At 42.5% G+C, this 23,341-nt stretch overlaps 2 protein-coding genes across 3 annotated transcripts in view; one reads left to right on the forward strand and one right to left on the reverse strand.

The window, feature by feature from the left end:
- Positions 1-4,323, reverse strand: part of LOC138949300 (uncharacterized) — a 58,461-nt gene extending 54,138 nt beyond the window's left edge. The window contains exon 1 of the mRNA XM_070321086.1: positions 4,239-4,323. The gene's annotated coding sequence lies outside the window, so the exon portion shown is untranslated. The remainder of the gene's footprint in view (positions 1-4,238) is intronic.
- Positions 4,324-4,567: 244 nt separating this feature from the next.
- The window catches only part of LOC138949301 (dual specificity mitogen-activated protein kinase kinase 7-like), a 42,517-nt gene continuing 23,743 nt past the window's right edge, over positions 4,568-23,341 (forward strand). For both annotated transcript variants that reach the window (XM_070321088.1, XM_070321089.1), the window contains exons 1-5: positions 4,568-4,720; positions 9,046-9,190; positions 11,201-11,267; positions 12,831-12,944; positions 14,092-14,211. In XM_070321088.1, coding sequence (XP_070177189.1) covers positions 4,585-4,720; positions 9,046-9,190; positions 11,201-11,267; positions 12,831-12,944; positions 14,092-14,211 — 582 coding nt within the window. In that variant the 5' untranslated portion in view covers positions 4,568-4,584. The remainder of the gene's footprint in view (positions 4,721-9,045; positions 9,191-11,200; positions 11,268-12,830; positions 12,945-14,091; positions 14,212-23,341) is intronic.

Raw genomic sequence — 23,341 nt, forward strand, 5'->3', positions numbered from 1 at the left:
CGTCTGTGGCCAAATGGCTCTGAGGTTGCTGGAGGCATAGGCCCAGCCAGATCCAGTTCAGACCTTAGAAGGACCTCCCCCCAATCCTCCCTCCTGCTGCCAACCGTCGAAAGGACAAGGAACCCAGAGGTCTGTTGGTAGAGCCTTGGCCCTGGAAAGGACAGGGTTCCCGACCCTCTATCTTGCACAGGCCGGTCGAGCCTAGCCTCTGGACAGGCACGGAACCTGGCAACCTGCCAGTTGAGCCGTATCCATGGAAGGGGGAAGGTTCCCGGACCTGTGCCCCATGTTTGTTTGTTTTTTTTTTTTATATGTGGGTGTGGGTAAGTACCACAACCACTTAAGGTTCCCCATATTAAACTATGTGTATCTTTTTTTTTTTTTTTTTTTTTCTCCCTCGTACCACAACCATCTAAGGTTCCCCATATTAAACTATGTGTATCTATGTTTATATCAATAGTAAATGTCTATGTGTTTATTGTTAGTAAATGTTCTACGTTACATGTATTATGAGTGTATCTTAGGTCTACATATTAATCTAGCTGGATGATCTCGGCATAGCACATCTTACTTCATTAAGCTACAAATTATTTGCTATTACTATTATTATTGCTATTATTATTATTATTATTATTATGAACCAACCACTTCCTTCGCTGCACCTGCCCACCTGCCGTGTTTTCCGCCGACGGGGCCGAAATCGCGTGTGGCCCGTGCACTTGTAAGTTATTCCTTTCTCTTTAATTATTTACTATTATTATTATTATTGTTATTACTATTATTTTTATTATGAACAAATCATTTCCTTCGCTGCACTCGCCCACCTGCCGTGTTTCCGCCGGCGGGGCCGAGGTCGCGTGTGTCCCGTGCGCTAGGCTACATTCATATATTCCATGTGTCACCTTAGGTGTATATATTAGATTAGACAGCCAGCCTCTGCCTACCATATCTGAGACGTCCGTCTCTTTTGGGAGGAGGAGGGTGGCCTTTGTAGCTGTGCGAGAGTATGCGAACGACTGTGTATGACAGTGTAAATAGCCTATCCTCTTTTTCTCACCCCCACCCCAGAGGGGGTTACAGAGACACATCTCTGGCCTCCTCACCTGATCCCCTTCCCATGCCTCTGTAGACAGAGGGTGCCATAAAGGCGTTGATGAATAAACCGACATAAAGTCGCAGCCCTGTACATATGTTTTTAACCGGCCAGTATAGGTCCTAGGGAGGACCGGGTTTGCTTTTCGCCAGTTGACTAGCCGCCGAATCCACAAGTACGTAGAGGGTGCCTCGGCTTCTCCACCACGACCCTCCTTGGTCTGACACTCACTCCTTTGCCATGATCAGTCGGATGCCACTTTTCACAATTTTATTCTAAAGTACCAACAAATCAAATCAATTCCCTTCCGGAATAGCAACGTTCCACGTTTCTTGAATACAAAAGCATTTCTGCCTCGGAATGAAAGAATAAATCTCTACAATCGTGTATCTCCTGCAAGGAATTGATTTTAAATCCTGTTCTTCCAGCATTTCCATTACGAAAAGTAAAAGTTTCTTTTTTTTTTTTTTTTTTTTTTTTTTTTTTTTTGCTCATCTTCACCCAGGCACACATCGTAGAGCTTCGGCTCTGATATCTTTGACCCAAATTGCTCTAAGCAGAGAGGTCGTTAAACTGTATTTTCGTCGAGGGTAAATGACCGAGACCAGGCCCTTCAATCAGAGGTGGGCTTATGATATGCTGGGTGATCTTAGAATAACCCCTTTTAGCGGATGAGCGTATGATACGAAGAGCGGGGCACGAGGTGAGTGTCTGCAGAAAAAATGTAATAACTCCTAAAATACTAATTATCCTGCAACCATATTACAGTTGTCAAAACTCGAAATGTAGCGCTACTTATTCACGTTGCTCTTTTTACAAAAAAAATGCGTATCTATTGAATAACTATCCAAAACACAAGGCAGGTCGCTGATTTGTGGTCGGGTGCTCTTATGAAATACCCCCCTGTGCGCTTATGATAGCTTGATTTTTCGGATCGGATGCGCTTATGACTGGTTTTTCGCTGCGCTGCTTAGTTCCCACTTTCTTGCTACCTTGTTGCTACTAAAACGTATACACATTATTTTATTTAGCCCAGAGATACTACAGATCTCTGTTTAGCCCTTTGCCGCGACAAGGTTTGCCGATACCGGCACTTGTCTCGACAGTGACGTCATTCATAGATGACGCCAATCATAAATGACGTTTGTCAAGGGAACTTATGCTTTCAAGTGTTGCTGCTTCCAGTGACAGGAAGGTATAGAGATATAGAGAATACTACATGTGTCGTAGCGAAAGCGAGCTGTTCACTATTTGAAAAAGCAACGAGTGTAAATCTGGTACGACACAGCAAGCCATGTAGTATTCTGTTTATCCTACATACTGTACTTATGTGTATTTTACTGAAAATGTCCTGCATTCGAGGCAGCTAAATTGAAGACGCTTGTTTTGGAACCTCGATCTCTTTCTAAAGCCTCGTGCAATCTATTACGTCAAAGTAAAGAAACGTCACTCTGAAAGTGTGGCGTGACGTGTTAGTTCTAAAGATTCATCGAGGGTAATTAGCGAGCGCAATTTGTGTTTCTATAATGACGTTTGTCTCGGTGACTTTGGCATCATACGCAGTGAAAAAACAGGTCCCTGCCAGACTTGCTTGACATGACCTCATTTACATGATATACACACGTGTGATTTGAACGATTATTATCTCACGGGTGTCTCTCTCACGTATGTAGGATAAAATATAGTTCTCTGCTTCACCAAATGTACGACCAATAGTGAGATGTTTTGTGTCTTTTTATACTTCCTACTAATACTGCCGACAAACTAGCCAGAATTGCACTATTGCGCCTAGACAGAAAAAGGGTTAGACAAAAATGCAGCCTCAATGACATCTCTCAATTATTTCACGCTCATTATCCTAGCAACACACACCACTTTCATTACCAGCTATTGTGTTTTCAGCGTAGCAATAGGGCCCGATATTTAGACGAGACAAGTATAATGCCGACGAGTCGCATTATACTTGGTCGAGTCTAAATATCGGACCCTATTGCTACGATGAAAACACAATGGCGTTTATATAGCTATTCTGACATTAAATTCTGTGTTAAAATCATGTTTTTGTCAGCAACAAGTGCCAGAATGGTCCATGTCGCTGATTGCAGACGACGGTTCCCTTTCCGCATGAAGCCACGGAAATAACCGAACATTGAAAAACCCACGGACATGTATTACGGAGAAAACTCGAGATAACCGGATGTTTAGCATTACGTCAATATGCTAGGAATATGCTCTCTCTCTCTCTCTCTCTCTCTCTCTCTCTCTCTCTCTCTCTCTCTCTCTCTCTCTCTCTCTCTCTCTCTCTCTCTCTCTCTCTCTCTCTCGATCTTCTGTTTCATCTGTATCCACTCCAGGTTTGGTCTCAGCTTCTGTCATATCCACTCGAACATTGGGTTATGATTTCTTTGAAGATCAGTGGAGAACCCTTCTCCACAATGGTAACATCTATAATCCATGATCTGTAAAATGAGAACATTTAATTAAGATCATTCAGGTCATCAAGCAAAAAAACTAGGCAGCGCAGCGAAAAACCAGTCATAAGCGCATCCGATCCGAAAAATCAAGCTATCATAAGCGCACAGGGGGTATTTCATAAGAGCACCCGACCACAAATCAGCGACCTGCCTTGTGTTTTGGATAGTTATTCAATAGATACGCATTTTTTTGTAAAAAGAGCAACGTGAATAAGTAGCGCTACATTTCGGGTTTTGACAACTGTAATATGGTTGCAGGATAATTAGTATTTTAGGAGTTATTACATTTTTTCTGCAGACACTTACCTCGTGCCCCTCTCTTCGTATCATACGCTCATCCGCTAAAAAGGGTTATTCTAAGATCACCCAGCATATCATAAGCCCACTCCTGATTGAAGGGCCTGGAGACGGCTTCGTGCACCGCGACCAAGTGGGAGGGAGAGACCCAAGTCGGTTCGCCCCCAAGAAGGTGACAACTCTCACCAAGTTACCACCCAATGGTTGTCACCCGCTTCGATCTTCGTGCACCTCAGCCCAGTGACTAGACCATTAGGTAGACTGAAATATTGATACTTGCAATTGAATTCCATCTGAAGCCATTGTGTAACATCCTTCGGTTTTACCCACAAAAAAAAGAAGAAGAAAAAAAGAAGCAGAAACAAACAACTTACTCTCGTCATCATAGGATGCGTGTGCTTACTACGGCCGAAACAGAGTCTATATAATACATGTAGCAGACGATTTCAGGAGCCATATATATATTTCCGGGTTAGTCTGCGCATACGGAGCCAGGGCTTTGTTTTTATTTTCAAAATCTGCTCTCGTATATTTTCAACACAAAGTCAAAATATTTTACAATAGAAAATGCCTCTTAGTTATAAAGACATGCACAGTCCCGAATGAATATGTACCAATTTTTCGTAAAGACGATGAAATTCATGCAAGTAAGCGATATTTGCCTTCGAAACTACCGCTGTCGATTTTTGTTCTGACTGTATCATGTGACCACAATCCAAAATGTCGACTTCTTCATTTCTAAGTAGGCTGGATGATCTCCAGCAACGGCTTATGGCCGAAAATAGGTCGGCGGAAGACGACAGAAGAAACCGAAATGCGGAGACAGGATCCCCAAGTCCTCGGCGACCAAGAATGTGTAAGCGTTCAAGCCTTATTTTTGTGTCAGGCATTGCATGTTTTCTCGGTTTCTGTAGGGCACTTTTGTTATTATTTTGCTTCATCAGTTCATGAGATGTAGATTTACCTGTAGTGTTTCTGAAACTGATTACTTGAATTGAAGTCAGCAGTCTAGTAAGTTCAGAACCGCGAGTTCTCTCACTTACATGTCACCTTTTTTCCTGAATGATAGTTGTGATTATGCCAAGAGGCCTTTTCGCCTGTGGCAGAAACAAGAAATCACAGGTGGCATCTATCAGCCTGCTGATGCATTTAATTTTCTGTGGTGGCAAGATTTGTGCTCGTACACTGACGTAGTTACAATCACACATCGATGTAATTCGGTTTCACTGTCTCCTTTCCTAAAATATTAAAAAAAGTAGAATATTCTGTGTGAACGCATGAATCTCTCTCTCTCTCTCTCTCTCTCTCTCTCTCTCTCTCTCTCTCTCTCTCTCTCTCTCTCTCTCTCTCTCTCTCTCTCTTAGACATTGTATCAAAATATTGAGCGGTATTTATCTCTTGATGAGAAAAGAAAGAGATACATAAACAAACAGTATTCATACAGGTCTCTTAAAAAATTAAAGCAGTACCACTACCAATTGACGCCTTGAAACTTGGCCCTGGTTATGATACTTATCAGCTTCAAAACAGCAGGATAGTTTAGTTAAATCCGCGACGTTAGCCCAAAGATACGGCTAATAGACCTGGGAACCCATACGAATTCGCCGTATTGTGTACGCATGATTGTCTAGAATACGAGCAGTACGGTCAGTGGAAAAAAATACGACGACAAAAATTCCAAGACTACTTTTCTTCACTTAAGTGCATCCCGAAGCCGATCCAGTGTTTTGATACAGGATTACAGTTATTGTCAGTAAACATTGAAAGAAGCATTTGTTTTAAATGTATTGGTCAACTTAATTAACAGTGCGACGGACCCATGTGAAGCATGTTTTAATCATTGATGTTCAAATGCTGTGTGGAGTACGCTCATTTTTCTGAAAAAGACACCAAGTTTGTTTGAGTATACTCCAAGTGCAAAACAGGGGTTCCCAGGTCTGGGCTAAACTATATTGGTACCAGACTACCACAGACCTGTTTACCCATACGATTTCGCCGTATTTTGTATGCAAAGTTGCCAAGGATACGACCAATATGTTTGCAGAGAAAAAAATGTGATGATCGTAAAAAAAATCAAGTTTGATCCTGATCACTTCTTCTTCAGCGTTCCAGAATGTTCTGGTTACGTGTGAGCTCGTTTTGCCCATTTGGGTTCCCCAAACTATACTCTGAGAGCATAGTCAGCTTCACTCCGCTTTCGTTGGGTAGGGTGATGCTGGGTATTTTCGTGTTTCCATAACCCACCGAACTCCGACATGGATTACAGGATCTTTTCCGTGTGCTCTTGGTCTTGTGTACACTACATTGGGGTGTGCACGTTAAAGATCCCATGATTGACAAAAGGGTCTTTCCTGGCAAAAATTGTATAGGCATAGATAAAAATGTCCACCAAAATACTCGTGTGACTTCGAATAATAGGCCGTGAAAAGTAGGATATGCGCCGAAATGGCTGCGATCTGCTGGCCGATGTGAATGCGTGATGTATTGTGTAAAAAAATTCCATCTCACACGTCATAAATAAATCCCTGCGCCTTGAATATGTGCGCGATATAAATTGCATAAAAAAAATATATATAATTGGCATTGCCACACCGCCCAGCGTCAACTGAGGACACAGTGAAAAGGCACTTTTTTTTCACTTTGAGTGAAAATAAATTGGCATAATTGATGTTTGTGAGTCACAAATTATGTATCAAATGAAAAAGGAATGAATAAAGAAATGATTCAAAAACAAAGTTTACTGTATGAAATTAATACAAGATGCGTTTTGGAATATTTTGAGTGTGAAAGTGCGTGTTCGTCTTCACTGCCTCTCGCGGCCATTTTCGCGTCACTCTTTGCAGACGACCAGTTCATTTCAAACAGCTGGGAGTACCGTAATTTTCATTGGAGGGCTGTGATATTTTGCAACCAATCAGAGAAAGCTTTACATCTTTCCCATACAGAAAACCGCGACCCACCGGAAGCTACATCTCCGTCAGCATGACGGTGAATATTACTCGTGTGAGTTTCACTAAAATTTGGTCTGAAAACTTCCATCGGCATGCACGGTTCAAATGCAGTTTATAAAACATTAACTTCTGTTTCATTTAAGCCAAAAATCAAAAGAATCGAGCGAGAAATGACTTATTCCCAACGATTATGCTGCGCAAAACTGGACCCGAAAAATGCGAAACTCGGCCGATCAAAAGCCTGAAGAGTTTGCGATCTCGGCTCGCTCAAAGCAAAGTGATTTCGAACTAAAATGTTCATATCTCGCGAACTACTGCACCGATTTAAATAAAACAAATTGCTATGTGCTCAGAATTTTGATCTCTTTAAAATGGTGCGTTTCTTGTCATTCAACCATTAATTTCAAAATTTCATGTTATTGCCACAGCTATCAGTCTATGTCCCATGTATTTAGCTACTAGCTTTGTCCTCAAATGACGCCCAACATTTCTCAACTAAAATGACCATATCTCGAGAACTACTGCACCGATTTAAATAAAACAAATTGCTATGTGCTCAGAATTTTGATCTCTTTAAAATGGTGTGTTTCTTGTCATTCAACCATTAATATCAAAATTTCATGTGTCATTGCTAATATAATAAAATAAATCCCTGCGCTTAGAACTGTACCCACGGAATACGCGCGATATAAGCCTCATATTGATTGATTGTGCTTGCGTGTACACACGAAGGGGGTTAAGTCACTAGCAGGTCTGCACATAAGTTGACCTGGGAGATCGGAAAAATCTCCACTCTTAACCCACCAGGCGGCAGCGACCGGCATTCAAACTCACGACCTCCCGATTAGGAGGCCGACGTCTTACCACCATGCCACTGTGCCCATCGATCGTGATCACTAAATGGAAGAAGAAATCGAAAGTAGGTTGCCAAACCTGTTCTCGCGATAGCCCAGTGGATAAAATCCAGCTTTGACGATTGGTCAATGTAATCACGTGAGACGTGATATGACGAGATTTTATTTGCTGCCATTGTTGTCTTTGAGTCCAGCACGTTGACGAAAATGTCGAAGTGAAAAGAAATAACGCCTAAAAGTTCCACTTCTGAAAACAGACAATGTTATTGCTGCCCTTGAAGCAATAGCTCATGAAAGTTTTTTGTGAGTTGCAAAATACTCTCAATATTTTGAAAATACGCTGAATCTCTGTGAAAGTACCCCAAAGTCAAAGTGTGGATAAACAGGTCTGGTACCATCTCTGAGTCTGCACATTCAGGTGACTCGGGTCCGTTCTGGCCTGGATTGAACCTGCGACCTTAGGATCACAAGTCCAAATTGCTCAACCACCCCTGACCCCTTCTTTTCTCATGTCTCAGTTGCTTTTGTCACAGTGTTCATGTTTTGCAAGTAGCTGAGGAGTCTCACTTGGCAATTCAACATAATTTTGTCTTTCACTTTCAGTGGCAAGTGGGGGGAGCGACACCTGTCTGCCTGTAGCCTGGTCACAGTTATAATTGTGTGTGTCTTTCAGTGGCAAGTGGGGGGAGCGACACCTGTCTGCCCATAGCCTGGTCACAGTTATTTAATTGTGTGTGTCTTTCAGTGGCAAGTGGGGGGAGTGACACATGTCTGCCAATAGCCTGGTCACAGTTATAATTGTGTGTGTCTTTCAGTGGCAAGTGGGGGGAGCGACACCTGTCTGCCTATAGCCTGGTCACAGTTATAATTGTGTGTGTCTTTCAGTGGTAAGTGGGGGGAGCGACACCTGTCTGCCCATAGCCTGGTCACAGTTATAATTGTGTGTGTCTTTCAGTGGCAAGTGGGGGGAGCGACACCTGTCTGCCCATAGCCTGGTCACAGTTATAATTGTGTGTGTCTTTCAGTGGCAAGTGGGGGGAGCGACACCTGTCTGCCTATAGCCTGGTCACAGTTATAATTGTGTGTGTCTTTCAGTGGTAAGTGGGGGGAGCGACACCTGTCTGCCTATAGCCTGGTCACAGTTATAATTGTGTGTGTCTTTCAGTGGTAAGTGGGGGGAGCGACACCTGTCTGCCTATAGCCTGGTCACAGTTATAATTGTGTGTGTCTTTCAGTGGTAAGTGGGGGGAGCGACACCTGTCTGCCTAATATAGCCTGGTCAGTTATAATTGTGTGTGTCTTTCAGTGGCAAGTGGGGGGAGCGACACCTGTCTGCCTATAGCCTGGTCACAGTTATAATTGTGTGTGTCTTTCAGTGGCAAGTGGGGGGAGTGACACCTGTCTGCCCATAGCCTCGTCACAGTCACGCTCCAGCTCCGCCCCGTCATCAGGCCGACGTCGCAACATGCAGTTCCAGTTTGACGGTCCTCATCGCAACCAGTCTCGCGCTCAGCCAGACAGGTGGGTATCCAGTGTTTCCCTTGGCTGTACTGTGTATATTTCTGGTCTCTTATTCTTACACTTGTACAGGTTAAACATTGAAAATAGTAGAAAAGAAATTGTCAACCAGTTAGTCATACTAGAAGTTTCACTTTCTAGAGCGACGGTTTCATCTGGCTCTGGCTGCTCAGAGGCCGGGGGGAGGTCAGTTTCAGTGGTACTAGTGGCTGATGAGGGCAGAGATTTGAAGTACAAACGCTTCTGGCACCAATTTTCGTTTCGGCGGCATACATGTTGCTTTTTCAGGAAGAACCGCGAAGGGAGGCAATTGTCAACCGACTTTGAGCATTCAGAGTTGCGACCCTTTTTTGAAACTCTAAAAAGCACATAAAGTCTCCTTAAGTTTCGTCTGCTTGGAGAGACACATCGCTTCGCAAAATATCGATAAAATAGCAAATCAAACTACTGTCAATTGGAAAGTACTGACAATGTCTAAATTAAATGAAAGCATAATCGGACAATGACCACTTTGTGACAAAAACAATAGGACATATGTCCTCTTGCATGAAAAATGTATAGGACATTTGGAAAAAATATATCTGTGGATGTCCGACGTGGATGTGAGCTCCTGCCTAAACAGTCACTCACGGGAAACATACACACACACAGGCGCTCGCTCGCACACACACACACACACACACACACACACACACACACACACACACACACACACACACACACACACACAACTCTCTCTGTTCTTCTCTGGTATCTCTTTCCTTAAAGGCACAGTAAGCCTCCCGTAAACCATCACAGATACTGTCAGGCTTTTACAGACAGTACAAACACCCTTTCATTTAAACACTCATCGCTTGAGAAAATCCTAGTCGCCCTCCGTAAAGAGCAAGCAATTTTCAATGAATTTATTTTTGCGTGGTTTATCGTACCCCTGAGCCATTGTGAACCCATGTGATCCAGTTTTCCTTTTTCACAATGTAGTCGTCAGTTAGTAATTTGAATGCGACTTGATGTGAGCTTATCTGCAATAGCACGTTATTATGTACCTCTGACTATGCACGAAACAAACGGCTGTGGTTCACAAGAACTCTAGCGATGGCTTTTGACTGTTCAGAGGAACTGGCCATAGGCATAAACCGTCGTCTGCTACGAGAACCACGACCTTGCGTGACCCTGCTTCCGGGCTTTTCTTTTTTCAATCTTGATCTTGTCTTTTATGATTTAAGAATGTTTGTGTAACAAGCTGTCAATTTATTATTTAGATTTTAAAAGTTAGGTCTAGCGCCAAAACTCACCACGGTCCGATTGTCTCTGAGACAATCCGCAAAATTAATTCTTTAAACATTGCTCGCTCTTTATGTAGGGCACCTAGGATGTTCCCGTTTGGTGAGCGTTCAAATGGAAGGGTATTTGTACTGTGTGTAAAAGCCTGACAGTATCTGTGATGGTTTACGGGAGGCTTACTGTGCCTTTAACTCAATTTAAAATGAATTAAATTTGCTGAGAGTAAACTGCATGTAAAAATACACCTATGGTATTTAAATTCTTGTATTTTTTTCTCACAATTCTTTAAGACTTTATTTGACTGGATATTATACGTTATTTGCGTTTTTTACAAAAATATGACATTTTACACGGATCGAGACAGTCATTGTTCTCCGAGACTGCGATATGACTGTCTCGATCTGTGTAAAAGGTCATATTTTGGTCAAAAACGCAAATGACATTTATGTATCGATCGAATTCCTTTCACGTACTGACTTTGTTCTTGTTTTGACGATTGAACGAGCACACACACATGCAATCAAACACATGACGTGTGTTTTGTAGTTCCTTTGAAGTTTCGGTCAACCTGAAACGCTCAAATATGAAGCTTTGTAGGCCTCTGACGTCACATGGCTCAAAGAAGCGAAATCCAATGTCCAATCGATACATATATATATATATATATGTTGTCCCCTCCTTTTCGTATAGCGTATGCTAATGATGTCTGTTTCTTCCTTCTGTGTGCAGTGCGGAAATAGATCAAAAGATAGAGGAGATCATGAAGCAATCCGGAATTCTCACCTTGAACGGACAGGTAAGCAATGATGACTTGAACACACTCCATGACTTCCCCTGAAAGCGCTGTATAGCTGCCTGAATGGTTGGGTAAAAATGGTCATACACATAAAACCCCACTCGTGCAAAAATATGAGTGTACATGGGAGTTTCATCCCATGAACAGAGAAGCTTGATGATAATGATAATGAATAAGCCACTACTCTCCAGTGGGTGCCTGCTCACGTTGGCCTGCCAGGAAACGAGCAGGCGGATCGCCTGGCAAAGGAAGGCAGCCAGCTCACCCAGCCCTCAAATCCTGCAACCTACGAAGAGACAAAGACCCTTGTTCGCAGCAAATTCAGAGCAGACTGGGTCGCCCAAAATGGTGGCTACCGTACAGACCAGGACCCTATCAGGAAGCTGGAGAGAAACCAATAGACACTCATTTTCCGTCTGCGCACAGGGCACTGTGGCCTGCATGCTCATCTCAAGAGAATCGGCATAACAGACACAGCCCTGTGCGAGTGCGGTCAAGCTGACCAAACTCCATCCCACATGCTTCAGGACTGTCCCTCCCACGAAGCAAGTGGCCAGACGGAATGGACCTTTGGACGAAACTCTGGGGAACGGCATTTGAACTCCGCCGCACGGCCAGCTTTGCGGCATCCCTCGGAGAGAGACTCTAAATCGTGCAGTCAGTCGAACGCAGAAGTTGTATGTGAAGAGATTGGTCAGTGGACTCACTCTTATAACAGAAGAACTGTACAAACTCTATATTTTGCACAATTAACTCATTGTCTCCCGGGTACGGATATATCCGTACCCACTCATCTGACCAGGTTTAGATGCATCCGCTCAGACTGTTAGCTTCAGTCGCTTCCTGTAACGTCCATCTAACGCCTGCATTCCAGCGAGTTGATACACAGTTACAACACAGTTACTACAATTCTGAGTGACCTGCTGCAGCACAGCTGGTCTCGGCTAAAACAAAACCTTGGTCAACATAGGTGGGGTAAAAAGTGTTCATTCCATCTGTGCAGTCTCTTTCTTTTTTTGGTGCTTCTTCTTCTTCTTCTGTGTTCACGGGTTCAACCTCCCAGGTTCACTCGTGTTTTTGCTTGAGTGGGATTGTACGTGTATGACTGTTTCTTCCCCCCACCCCCATTTAGGCAGCCATAATCTGGTTTGCGGGGAGTCTCTTTTATATTCAAAACCTACACTGAAATGGTTAAATTCTCAGGGGCTACTTTTTTGCAAACAGGCATTTTTACAATTTCGTGATGTGATGCCTGCATTGTTTTTGGCTGCCAGGAAATATTGTGTACACTTTTAGCATCACCTTCTTCTTCTTCTGCGTTCGACAGACTGCACGAGCGCATTACCTGTACTTACCTGAATTGGCAACTTACAACTTACGGAGTTTGACATGTATTAATGAATACACCACACATGCACACATTGTTTGTTTGTTTGTTGTTCTTCTTCTTCTTTGTTGTCTATTAAACGGTTTTTGCCCATTAAAGCTAGTTACCCAAGACTCAGCTGACATCCTACAGGCAGCAAGAGGGTTCAAGTTGTTCTACTTGTGTCGCGTTTTCAGAAAATCCGCACCGACGTGACAGAACTGGAGTCGAAGGGAGAACTGGGCCACGGAACGTGTGGTCAAGTGGTCCGAATGCTGCACAAACCCACCAGCATGCTGCTAGCCGTCAAGGTAGGGTAGCCTGCTCATGTCTTTTAATCTGTTCGCTGCCAACAAATATTTGTTTACAAAGCATTAACTGTATTTACCAGAATTTACAACTCGCGCCCTTGATTTATAATTACTATAAATGAATGCACCACACACACAGTGACATACACATACACACATTGTTTGTTTTTTGTTGTTTTTCTTCTGTTGTTGTTTTTCTTCTTCTGTTGTTGGTTATCGAAAGGTTTGTTACCCATTAAAGCATTATAGTTACCCAGGACGTCAGCAGACGTTCCACAGGCAGCGAAAGGATACCCCCCGCGGGTTAGGGGGAGTCCCATATTGGTTGGGATGAGAAAGAATGTACCCGATGCTACCCAGCGACTAACGGTTCTGTTTCTTCTTTTACCCTTGTTAAGTGTTTCTTGTATAGAATATATAGTCAATGTTTGTAAAGATTTTAGTCAAGCAGTATGTAAGAAATGTTAAGTCCTTTGTACTGGAAACTTGCATTCTCCCAGTAAGGTCATATATTGTACTACGTTGCAAGCCCCTGTAGCAATTTTTTGATTAGTGCTTTTGTGAACAAGAAACAATTAACAAGGCTCTATCCTATCTCCCCCCTTTCCCCTATCCCATCTCCCCCCTTTCCCCGTCGCGATATAACCTTGAATGGTTGAAAACGACGTTAAACACCAAATAAAGTAAAGTAAAGTTAAAGCGAAAGGATTAACACTTCCGATGTGACTATGTATGTACATAGGTAAAATACATGTTACTTGGTTCACGTAGCCGCAGGGTATATCTGTTTGCTTGTGCATGAAATTATTCATCGCTCAGTGCAATATTCTGCAAGCCCGTGGAGAAAACTGATAGAAAATGAGCGATCCATTACTATACTGCACAAGGCACAGTTTATATCGTTTATTACCAAATAGGTGTGAAGTGGCTTATTTTCAGAGATTATATAGGAGGTGTCCAGATTGTATTGTGTTGTTGTTTTTTCCAATGCTATTTAGTATTTAAAGGGGGGGGGGGGGGAAGGGGGTGGTATGACACAATTTTGTGATTCGTGCCCCGAGAGGTTGAACTGCATATTATATGCATCTGTGATTGTGGGCACAATTTTAAGTTTGAAAGGACAAGAAAAATGTATCTTGGGTTACAGCAAATGCGTCGCTCAGGCAACCGGGAGGAAAATAAACGCATCATCATGGATCTGGACGTGGTCATCAAGAGCCATGACTGTCCCTACATCGTCCAGTGCGTGGGCACCTTCATCACAAAGGTGAGACGGGCGCAGTGGCCTAGTGGACAAGACATTGGCCTCCTAATCCAAAGTTTGTGAGTTCGAATCGCGGCCGCCTGATGGGTTAAGGGTGGAGATTTTTCTGATTTCCCAGGTCAACTTAAGGGGTTACTTGTGTGTTCAAATCGCTCGTCAGAAACATTACACATTTTGTGCACAGGTTCCTCTAAGCAATATGGACACATCTGTGCAAAGAAAAAAGGGGGTCGACGTATTAACTTTTTTTGTAGAATTTTTTTACTGGGGGTTGTCAAGTACGATTTTGCGAAAAACACTGCGATTTTTAACATGATCCCAACTGACATATTTAGCTCTACAAATAATAAATGAGACATTAGTTTGTGTATATAAATGAATGGAGAGTATAACTTTATCATAAAACGGTACTTATCAACGTGCATTTTCAGAAAATGATCGAGGTTTATCGAGGGCGTACACATAAAATTATCACTCCTTTAGTAGTAAAAACGTATTTTAAAAAAATTCGCGTGTGAGAAACATTACATATTTTGTGCACAGGTTCCTCTAAGCAATATGGACACATCTGTGCAAAGAAAAAAGGGGGTCGACGTATTAATTTTTTTTTTAGAATTTTTTTACCGGGGGTTGTCAAGTACGATTTTGCGAAAAACACTGCGATTCTTAAGGGGTTACTTGTGTGTTCAAATCGCGTGAAAGAAACATTACACATTTTGTGCACAGGTTCCTCTAAGCAATATGGACACATCTGTGCAAAGAAAAAAAGAGGTTGACGTATTAACTTTTTTTTAGAATTTTTTTACTGGGGGTTGTCAAGTACGATTTTGCGAAAAACACTGCGATTCTTAACATGATCCCAACTGACATATTTAGCTCTACAAATAATAAATGAAACATTAGTTTGTGTATATAAATGAATGGAGAGTATAACTTTATCATAAAACGGTACTTATCAACGTGCATTTTCAGAAAATGATCGAGGTTTCTCGAGGGCGTACACATAAAATTATCACTCCTTTAGTAGTAAAAACGTATTTAAAAAAAATTCGCTCGACAGAAACATATCTAAACTTGAACACAGCTAAGTTCACTGTATACATATACAATACCTGTAAACAAAATAAGTTGTTGCCTTATTGTCTGCTTCACAATTATTCCCGTACCAACCCCACCCCCATTATCTTGACTGACAAAAATGATAAAAAGAAATAATTTGGGAGCGCTGTAGGTCAGTTGGTAGAGCGCTGGACTTTTGATACATGAGTTTGAATCAGGGTGAAGGGTTGGGGGTCGGAACATTTGTGTGCAAAGTTTCATGAAGATCTGTCCAGTAAATTTCTATGAATCGCACACCACACACACACACACACACACACACACACATACACACACACATAGGGTAGATCAGTTAGTTTGTAAGGGGGTGTTTTTAGAATTCAATAGTGTAAATCGAGGTCGCAGAGCGCCCGAGACTGATCAAGGGGCATACACCCACCCCACCCACCCCACCCCCTCTCCTCAACCCAAGAAAAAAAAATCGCACGTGAAATCCATTACACATTTTGAGCACATGTTTCTCTAAGCTATATGTCCACAACTGCAGACAGACAAAAAACGTTGTTTTCTTATTCATTTTTTTTTTATAAGAGTTTTGTCAGTTTTGGGGGGTACCGGGTGGACACATATGGCCTTACAGAAAACACTGTAATTCGTAACGTCATCGTAACTGACATTTTTATCTTTAGAAAAGATCAATAAAACATTACTTTGTGTAGTTAAAATAATGGAGAGTATCACTTTATTATAATACGGTACTTATCAATGTGCATGCCGAAAATTATCCAGGATTGGCGAGAGCGTACACAACAATTATCACTCAAAAACGCTGTAACACAAAATTGGCCTGACAGATCATAAACAAATTTGAACACAGCTAACTTCACTATATATTATATACCGTTGCAATACCTAAGAAAACCATAATGTGCATGTTTCCTTATTGCTTACTCCAGAATTATCCCCGCACCACCCCCACCCCCATATCTTGACTGACAAAAATTGATGAAAACATTCATTTGGGAGCCCAGTAGGTCAGGTGGTAGGGAGAAGTGTGCAGAGTTTCATAAACATCTGTATAGTAGTTTTCTCTGAATCGCAATACAAACACAAACACCCAAACACTTGGTGCCTTTAGTGCACCGATACCCCCTGCCAACCCCCCCCCCCCCCCCCCCCCCCCCCCCCGATCCAATACCACCCCCCTCCACCACCCGCCCACCCCACTAATCACAAATACACACACACACACACACACACACACACACACACATACACACACACACACCAGGGTGGATCAAACAGTTTGTAAGATGAGTGTCAGTATTATTTTATATATCAAGAGTGTACATCGAAAACGCGAAGAAAACCAGACTGTTTTAATTTAGTGGTAAAAACGTTATAACACAAAATGTCATCACAAATTAAACCACATTTGAATACAGATAAGTTCACTGTTCACAATACCTTTAACAATTTTTTTTTTAAAGCGTTTCCCTTTTTCTTACTCAAAAATGTTTCCCGCCCCACCCCATATCTTGGCTGAAAAAAGGTGAAAGATACAAATCATTTGTGAGCCTAGCAGGTCAGTTGGAAGAGCACTGACCCAAGTGTTTGAATGCGGGTGAAGGGGTGGGGGTCAGAACACTTGTTTGCAAGGTTACATAAACATCTGTCCCGTAGTTTTGCCTGAATCGCACTACAAACAATTAGTGTCCTTAGTGCCCCGGCGCAATCCCAACCCACCAACCACCCCCCCCCCCCCCCCTCCCCCGCCCGCCCTCGTCAACTTTTGATCACACACACACACACACACACACTTACTCACACACACACACACATACACACACACACACACACACACATTGACACACACAAACACGCGCGCGCTTTCAAGGGCACACACAAATTGATTGAGTCTGCTTGTACTAAAACGCTGAAATCCACGCCTAACAATGAAAAATAGAAAAGAAAGCACTTTTCTATAACGCAAGTCATGATTTACAGCTCAAAGCGATTTACAATTCCAACAAGAAAATTGGTTGATTAAAGTGTTATTTAGTATAAATATAATTTAAACTCTCTTTTTACTGTGCCTGTGGCTGGTGGGTACCACCAGTCACAACCCATCGGTCTGCATGCTTTTATGGTGCATTTGTGTCTTAAATTGTGAGCTGATGTCAGGTATGTTTGACCGACCAGCAGTGGGCCGCTCACTTGGCTTTTTACCTGCGCCCGCGTCGCAGCAGCGCTCTTCACAAGCTCTTAGAATGGAATCCAGCGGAGATCCTTTTCGGTTCGACAAATGGTCTGCGCAGCTCCCCAGCACGGTGGCGGAGGAACTTTCTAAAGAGGGCTTTGACAGCAAACTAGCCCTCCTTCACGCCACCAAGGAGAACATTAATTCGCTCAAACTCAAACGCGGCCACCTTGTCGCTAAAATCAACATGGCCGAAGCAATGTTTTCATAAAAGAAGCGGTATTGTACGGGCACATGTTGAATTTGGGTTACATGTGTTGCAGAGTATTTGAAAATCCGTAGGCATAAAAACATGCAAAGCAGAGTGATAGGTCCCTGTTGTGAATATAGTCAAGTGGATAAATTGATTACTTATGTTTCACACTAGTTTTGCTGTTACAGCAGTCACTCTCATGAACGGCCGTTTGCGCAGCGTTCCATTGTTGTGGCACACCGACAAACTGAAGAATGAACAGATCTATGAGGTAACCGTCTCAATGGTCCAGGCTCAGGAAACAAATAGTATATATGGCCTGGGGCGATTGTAGCTTCCCTTCTTCGTGTCCAGCTCTCTCTCTCTCTCTCTCTCTCTCTCTCTCTCTCTCTCTCTCTCTCTCTCTCTCTCTCTCTCTCTCTCTCTCTCTCTCTTTGCGAATATGATTTTGAAGCGCATTACATAAAGTCGGTATCTGATATCTAAAGTCCTGATATTAATTTTTTGGATGCGGAGGAATTTTTCCTGGTGATGATCTGAGGTAACGGAATTGTTCATGCATTCTGAGGGAATTTGACAGGTATCGGGGTGTGTGTGTGTGTGTGTGGGGGGGGGGGCTTTTGGTGTGGGGTAAATGATTAAAACGCTTGCACCCTAACTATGAAAGCAGCCACACGCATACTCACAGAGGCACAGAGGCACGCATGTTTGTGTGACGGTTTGCACGAATGACCATTGAAAATTAGTTTTGATAAAAACAAGCGACATTTCCTTTGAGCACACAGGTGCTCAGCCAATGTGTATTGAAACTTGTTCAATTATCCCAAAATGTCATAACGTTTGGCAATATAATTATTTAACAACAACAAAAAGACTACCGGATTCCGTACATAAAAAAGTCAGGGGCTGTAACAACAATTCGCGGCATTGGACTGTGGGAGCACGGACCTACATTCTAATGGATGGCTGGCTTTGGATCTAGGTCACTTTAGTGGGAATATCGGTCAACTTCGAAACCTGAGGACCAGCCACTTCCGGTTCCCCTTTCAGAGTAATGAGATTGCTGGGGCCGTAGAATTTTTCATCCAGTTTTGTCCTTTTTTTTCTCCAAAATTGATATTAGTCGGAAGAAACAAGCACACGTGTGACACGTGTGGTGGGGGTATTTCCCGGCGAGTTTTCAGTGTTGTTGTTGTTGTTGCGAAGCGAAGCGGCTTCCCAGTGCGGAAGGCAGGCAGTTTGTGCATCAAACAGTGTTGTTGTGATGGATGGATGAGTGAGTGATGAGGGTGAATGAGTTAGTTAAACTGTGACTGAATAACTATTGATTGATTGATATTAAAGTGAACATTAGGGGGGGGGGGTTGGTTCGAAATGCACCATTGTGCACTCGCCTTGATGTAAGGAACACTACTGCAGTCTCCAACAGCTTCAACATGGGTTAGACAGGCTCTTGATAAAGACTGAGGCAAAATGTGCCAAATCACACATTGTCTTGAAAGAAGGAAAAATCTTCATTTGTCACCTTTCTGCACTTTTTTGACTTTGAGTGCATAACCACAATGGTCACAGACAAGATGCATCAAACAGATTTGAAAAAGACCCCAAACTGAACTTGTTATGACTATTTGTAACCCCTCTCACCTTTTTGACTTGGCCGTACCCAAGCAAAAAAAAATCATAACTAATTCCATGTTGACCTTTTGGTGGGGTGGACCTATTGTTCCAGACTCGCCTTGATTAGAGCAACACTAGTGCAGTGTCCAACAGCTTTTAAAATTTGTTTTGACCTCTTGACAATGTACATGTCAACAATCCCTGACTATCCCTGACTGTTGTGTAGTAAGAAAAAAATCTTCATTTTTCCCCTTTCTCCACCTTCTTGAGTGTCAGTGCATAGCCACAATGGTCACAGAAAAGATGCAGCAAACAGATTTGAAAAAGACCCAAAAGTGAACTTGTTATGACTATTTCTAACCTTTCCTACCTTGTTCACTTGGCCGTACCCAAGCCAAAAGGCTAAAAAAAAAACATAACTAATTCCATGTTCACTTTTTGGTGGGGTGGACCTATTGTTCCAGACTCGCCTTGATTAGAGCAACACTAGTGCAGTGTTTAACAGCTTTTAAAATTTGTTTTGACCTCTTGACAATGTACATGTCAACATGTAACCCTAATCCCTGACTGTTGTGCAGTAAGAAAAAATCTTCATTTCTCCCTTTTCTCCACTTATTTGTGTGTCAGTGCATAGCCACAATGGTCACAGAAAAGAAGCATCAAACAGATTTGAAAAAGACCCAAAACTGAATTTGTTATGAGTATTTCTCATCTTTTTTGGACTTAAAAAAATTTGTCAAAAAAAAAAAACCAACACCCAAAATCTTCATTTTTCCCTTCTTCAAAATTTGTCCAAAAAAACAACAACACCCAAAATCTTCATTTTTCCCTTCTTCACTTTTTTGACTGTCAGTGCATAGCCAGAATGGTCACAGAAAAGATGCTGCAAACAGATTTGAAAAAGACCCCAAACTGAACTTGTTATGACTATTCACCTTTTTGACTTGGCCGTACCCAAGCAAAAAGGCAAAAAAAATCATAACTAATTCCATGTTGACTTTTTGGTGGGGTGGACCTATTGTTCCAGACTCGCCTTGATTAGAGCAACACTAGTGCAGCGTCCAACAGCTTTTAAAATTTGTTTTGACCTCTTGACAATGTACATGTCAACAATCCCTGACTATCCCTGACTGTTGTGTAGGAAGAAAAAATCTTCATTTTTCCCCTTTCTCCACTTTCTCTTTCATGAGGAAGGGATAATCACACATAGTACGCCAGTGAGGTTAGAATGGTGAGGTGGGGTCTGAGGCTGGTAAGGGATTTGGGGGTAGGACCGACGAGAGGGCACGGATTCGGCGGTTCGCCGTGTCGAGTCAACTTCATAGATCTGTGTAGGCGATCAACAGCCCCAGCCGATCTGGATCTGTTCAAGTCAAAAGTAAAGTCAAGGATACGAAGAAGTTTACCGAAAAACATCGATCCCAAGGACTCATGTTGTAACTTTTCAAAGCAGTTACATTCAATCAAAGCTCTATCCACATTAAACCGAACGGGAATCGTCGAAGATCCACGCAACTTCACTGCAATGTCGAAAACGAACTCATAATGTCACCGCAGATCTATATAGTTGGTTTTGGTTTTGTGTCGCAGCAAAGAAACGAAGCAAATCTCCGGCTTTAATTCACACTAAAAAAAACGTTCATTTAGCGGGTTATTAAAATATATTTCTTTGAGGTTGCAAGGCAATGGCATCGCTGAGATGTACTCCTTCGAACACACGACACAGGTTAGAAATTGACTTCATTTGGGCGCTTTTTACGGCCAAAACAGAGTGAGCTTTTTGACGGGTTTATGGAAAAATCACTTCGGGGGCAGGTCTAAAATCCTGTGTACAGAGCCAAATCATACATCATTCAAAAGAGCAAAGTATGTTCTTTATTCTAACATATGGGCTAGGGTAAGTCATAGATATAAATAGACAGTGTCTGTCTATTATATCTGTAGGCAAGCGTATTCCATTCCTTCAATAGTCTCGTCATCTACACTTGCGTGAACAATGCAATTTTGAGTCTGTTTTGCATAAAAGACCTGCGAGATTTGTAAAAGTCAAAACAACAACTTACAGTCCAGTCTCTCAACTTTCGTTCCATGCAATTTGTTTGTCTGTACGTATAGACTGAGGGGTGCCCCGAAATGATTTGTAATCACAACATTCACAGACTTCAAATACGCCATTGAAAACTCGTCCACGTGCGTTTTAGATATATACTTGGGTGACTAAAACTGTCGTACCTACCAAAGGCCGCTTCGCGTAAGAAAATGACTACCAGAGTCGCAAGGCTCGGGATTTTTTTTTACAAGAAATTTATATTTCGTTGTTCTAGTCCGAATGAATATGAAGATATGGCGAGTTGAAAACGCCGATTCTTTCGCCAGAAACACGTCTGTTTCCACACCGGAAAGAAGGAATGGACTGAGCTACTAGAAGCACGGCGCCGTGCGTACAATCGATCGAATGATGTTATTCACACAATACCATTTGGCGATCTCTAAAAAATCATTTAAAAACGAACTAGTTGACATGTAATGAAACTATTTACTGAAATCAAGAAGTATCTTAGTTCTAGCCGTACATATGACACACCCTTTCGCGAAAGCACACTGAACCGTGCGTATACGCATTCGCACCCGCAAACCACCAACCCAGGCGGGTTATCCAGATCCAGATCTAGATCCAGATCCAAGGGAAGTAACTCAGTGAGTATAAACATGAGCAAGAACCGCAACTCAAACACACTCGTAACACCTTAAGTGCAGACCTGCTAGTGCCTTATCCTTCTTCATGTGTACACAAGCACAAGACAAAGTGCGCTCGGAAAAGATCCTGTAATTCATGTCAGAGTTTGGTGGGTTATAGAAACATGAAAATACCCAGCATGCTTCCCCTCGAAAGCGGCGTATGGCTGCCTAAATAGCGGGGTAAAAACATGGTCCTACACGTAAAAACCCACTCGTGCAAAAACATGGGTGAAAGTGGGAGTTTCAACCCCAAGAACGAAGAAGAAGAAGAAGAGCATCACAAAGGTGAGATCAAAGTGTTTCTGGGTGGGGAGCTCGATCAGTTGGCAGCAACGCTGGCTTCAAAACCAGATGTCGGTATCGGCATGGGTTCGATCCCCACGTTCGGCGAGAGATTCATTTCCCAGAGTCACCTTTGTGCAGACTCTCGTCGGTGTCGGAACACCCCCGTGTGCATGCTTGCGCACGATGAAGAACCTAAGTTCACAGCAAAAGTCTCAAGGCTTGGAAACATAAATATATACGCATGCAGGAATAATGAGAACAAAATTGGTAGCGCCATACTGTATATATTTTCCCCGTGAGAAAGCAGCCCAATTTTCAATCAGGGTATACTCACAGGACTGTATGAAATCTTACCTTACCTTACCTTATCTTATCTTTTCTCCTCATCCTGCTGATTCATTGTCAAAGAAGGTACAGTGGAACACCCTTTTAAGACTAAAAAAAAAAAAAATGAGATGATTGGGTCTTAAAGGCACAGTGCAGCTCACAGCCTTCATTTTGCGTTTTTGTTGCAGCTGAGTGCATTTACAGTTCAAAAATCCTCCTATGGTAGTAAAACAAACCCAAAACTACCCAACGACGACATCTGTGAAGCTCGACAGTTTCTTGTTCACGCGAGTGCATAAATTAACCTACCGTATTTGACAGACTACAAGCCGCAACTTTTTTTTTTTAAAAATCGCATTGCGGCTTATAAAAAGATGCGGCTAAAACGTTACCTAAACTTGAATAGCATTCACCTAATGGAAGTCGCCGCGGATTTTCATTTCGCTCGATTAGCGATTACCGGTACTTTATTAGCTCTCTACTCAAGACTCGGCGCTTTTCTCTTTCTTTCGCGAATCTTCGTTTGTCAACAAGTCGTCGTGACAAGATAGCATACATAGAAACACCGGATGTATCAGGATCTCTCGCACGCGAGATTTCGTTTTTTTGTGTCTCGCGATAGTTGGAGGAGCGAGAGCCGCCATGTTGTGTTT

This window comes from Littorina saxatilis, linkage group LG15 (genome assembly GCF_037325665.1).
Source record: "Littorina saxatilis isolate snail1 linkage group LG15, US_GU_Lsax_2.0, whole genome shotgun sequence".
Lineage (NCBI taxonomy): Eukaryota > Metazoa > Mollusca > Gastropoda > Littorinimorpha > Littorinidae > Littorina > Littorina saxatilis.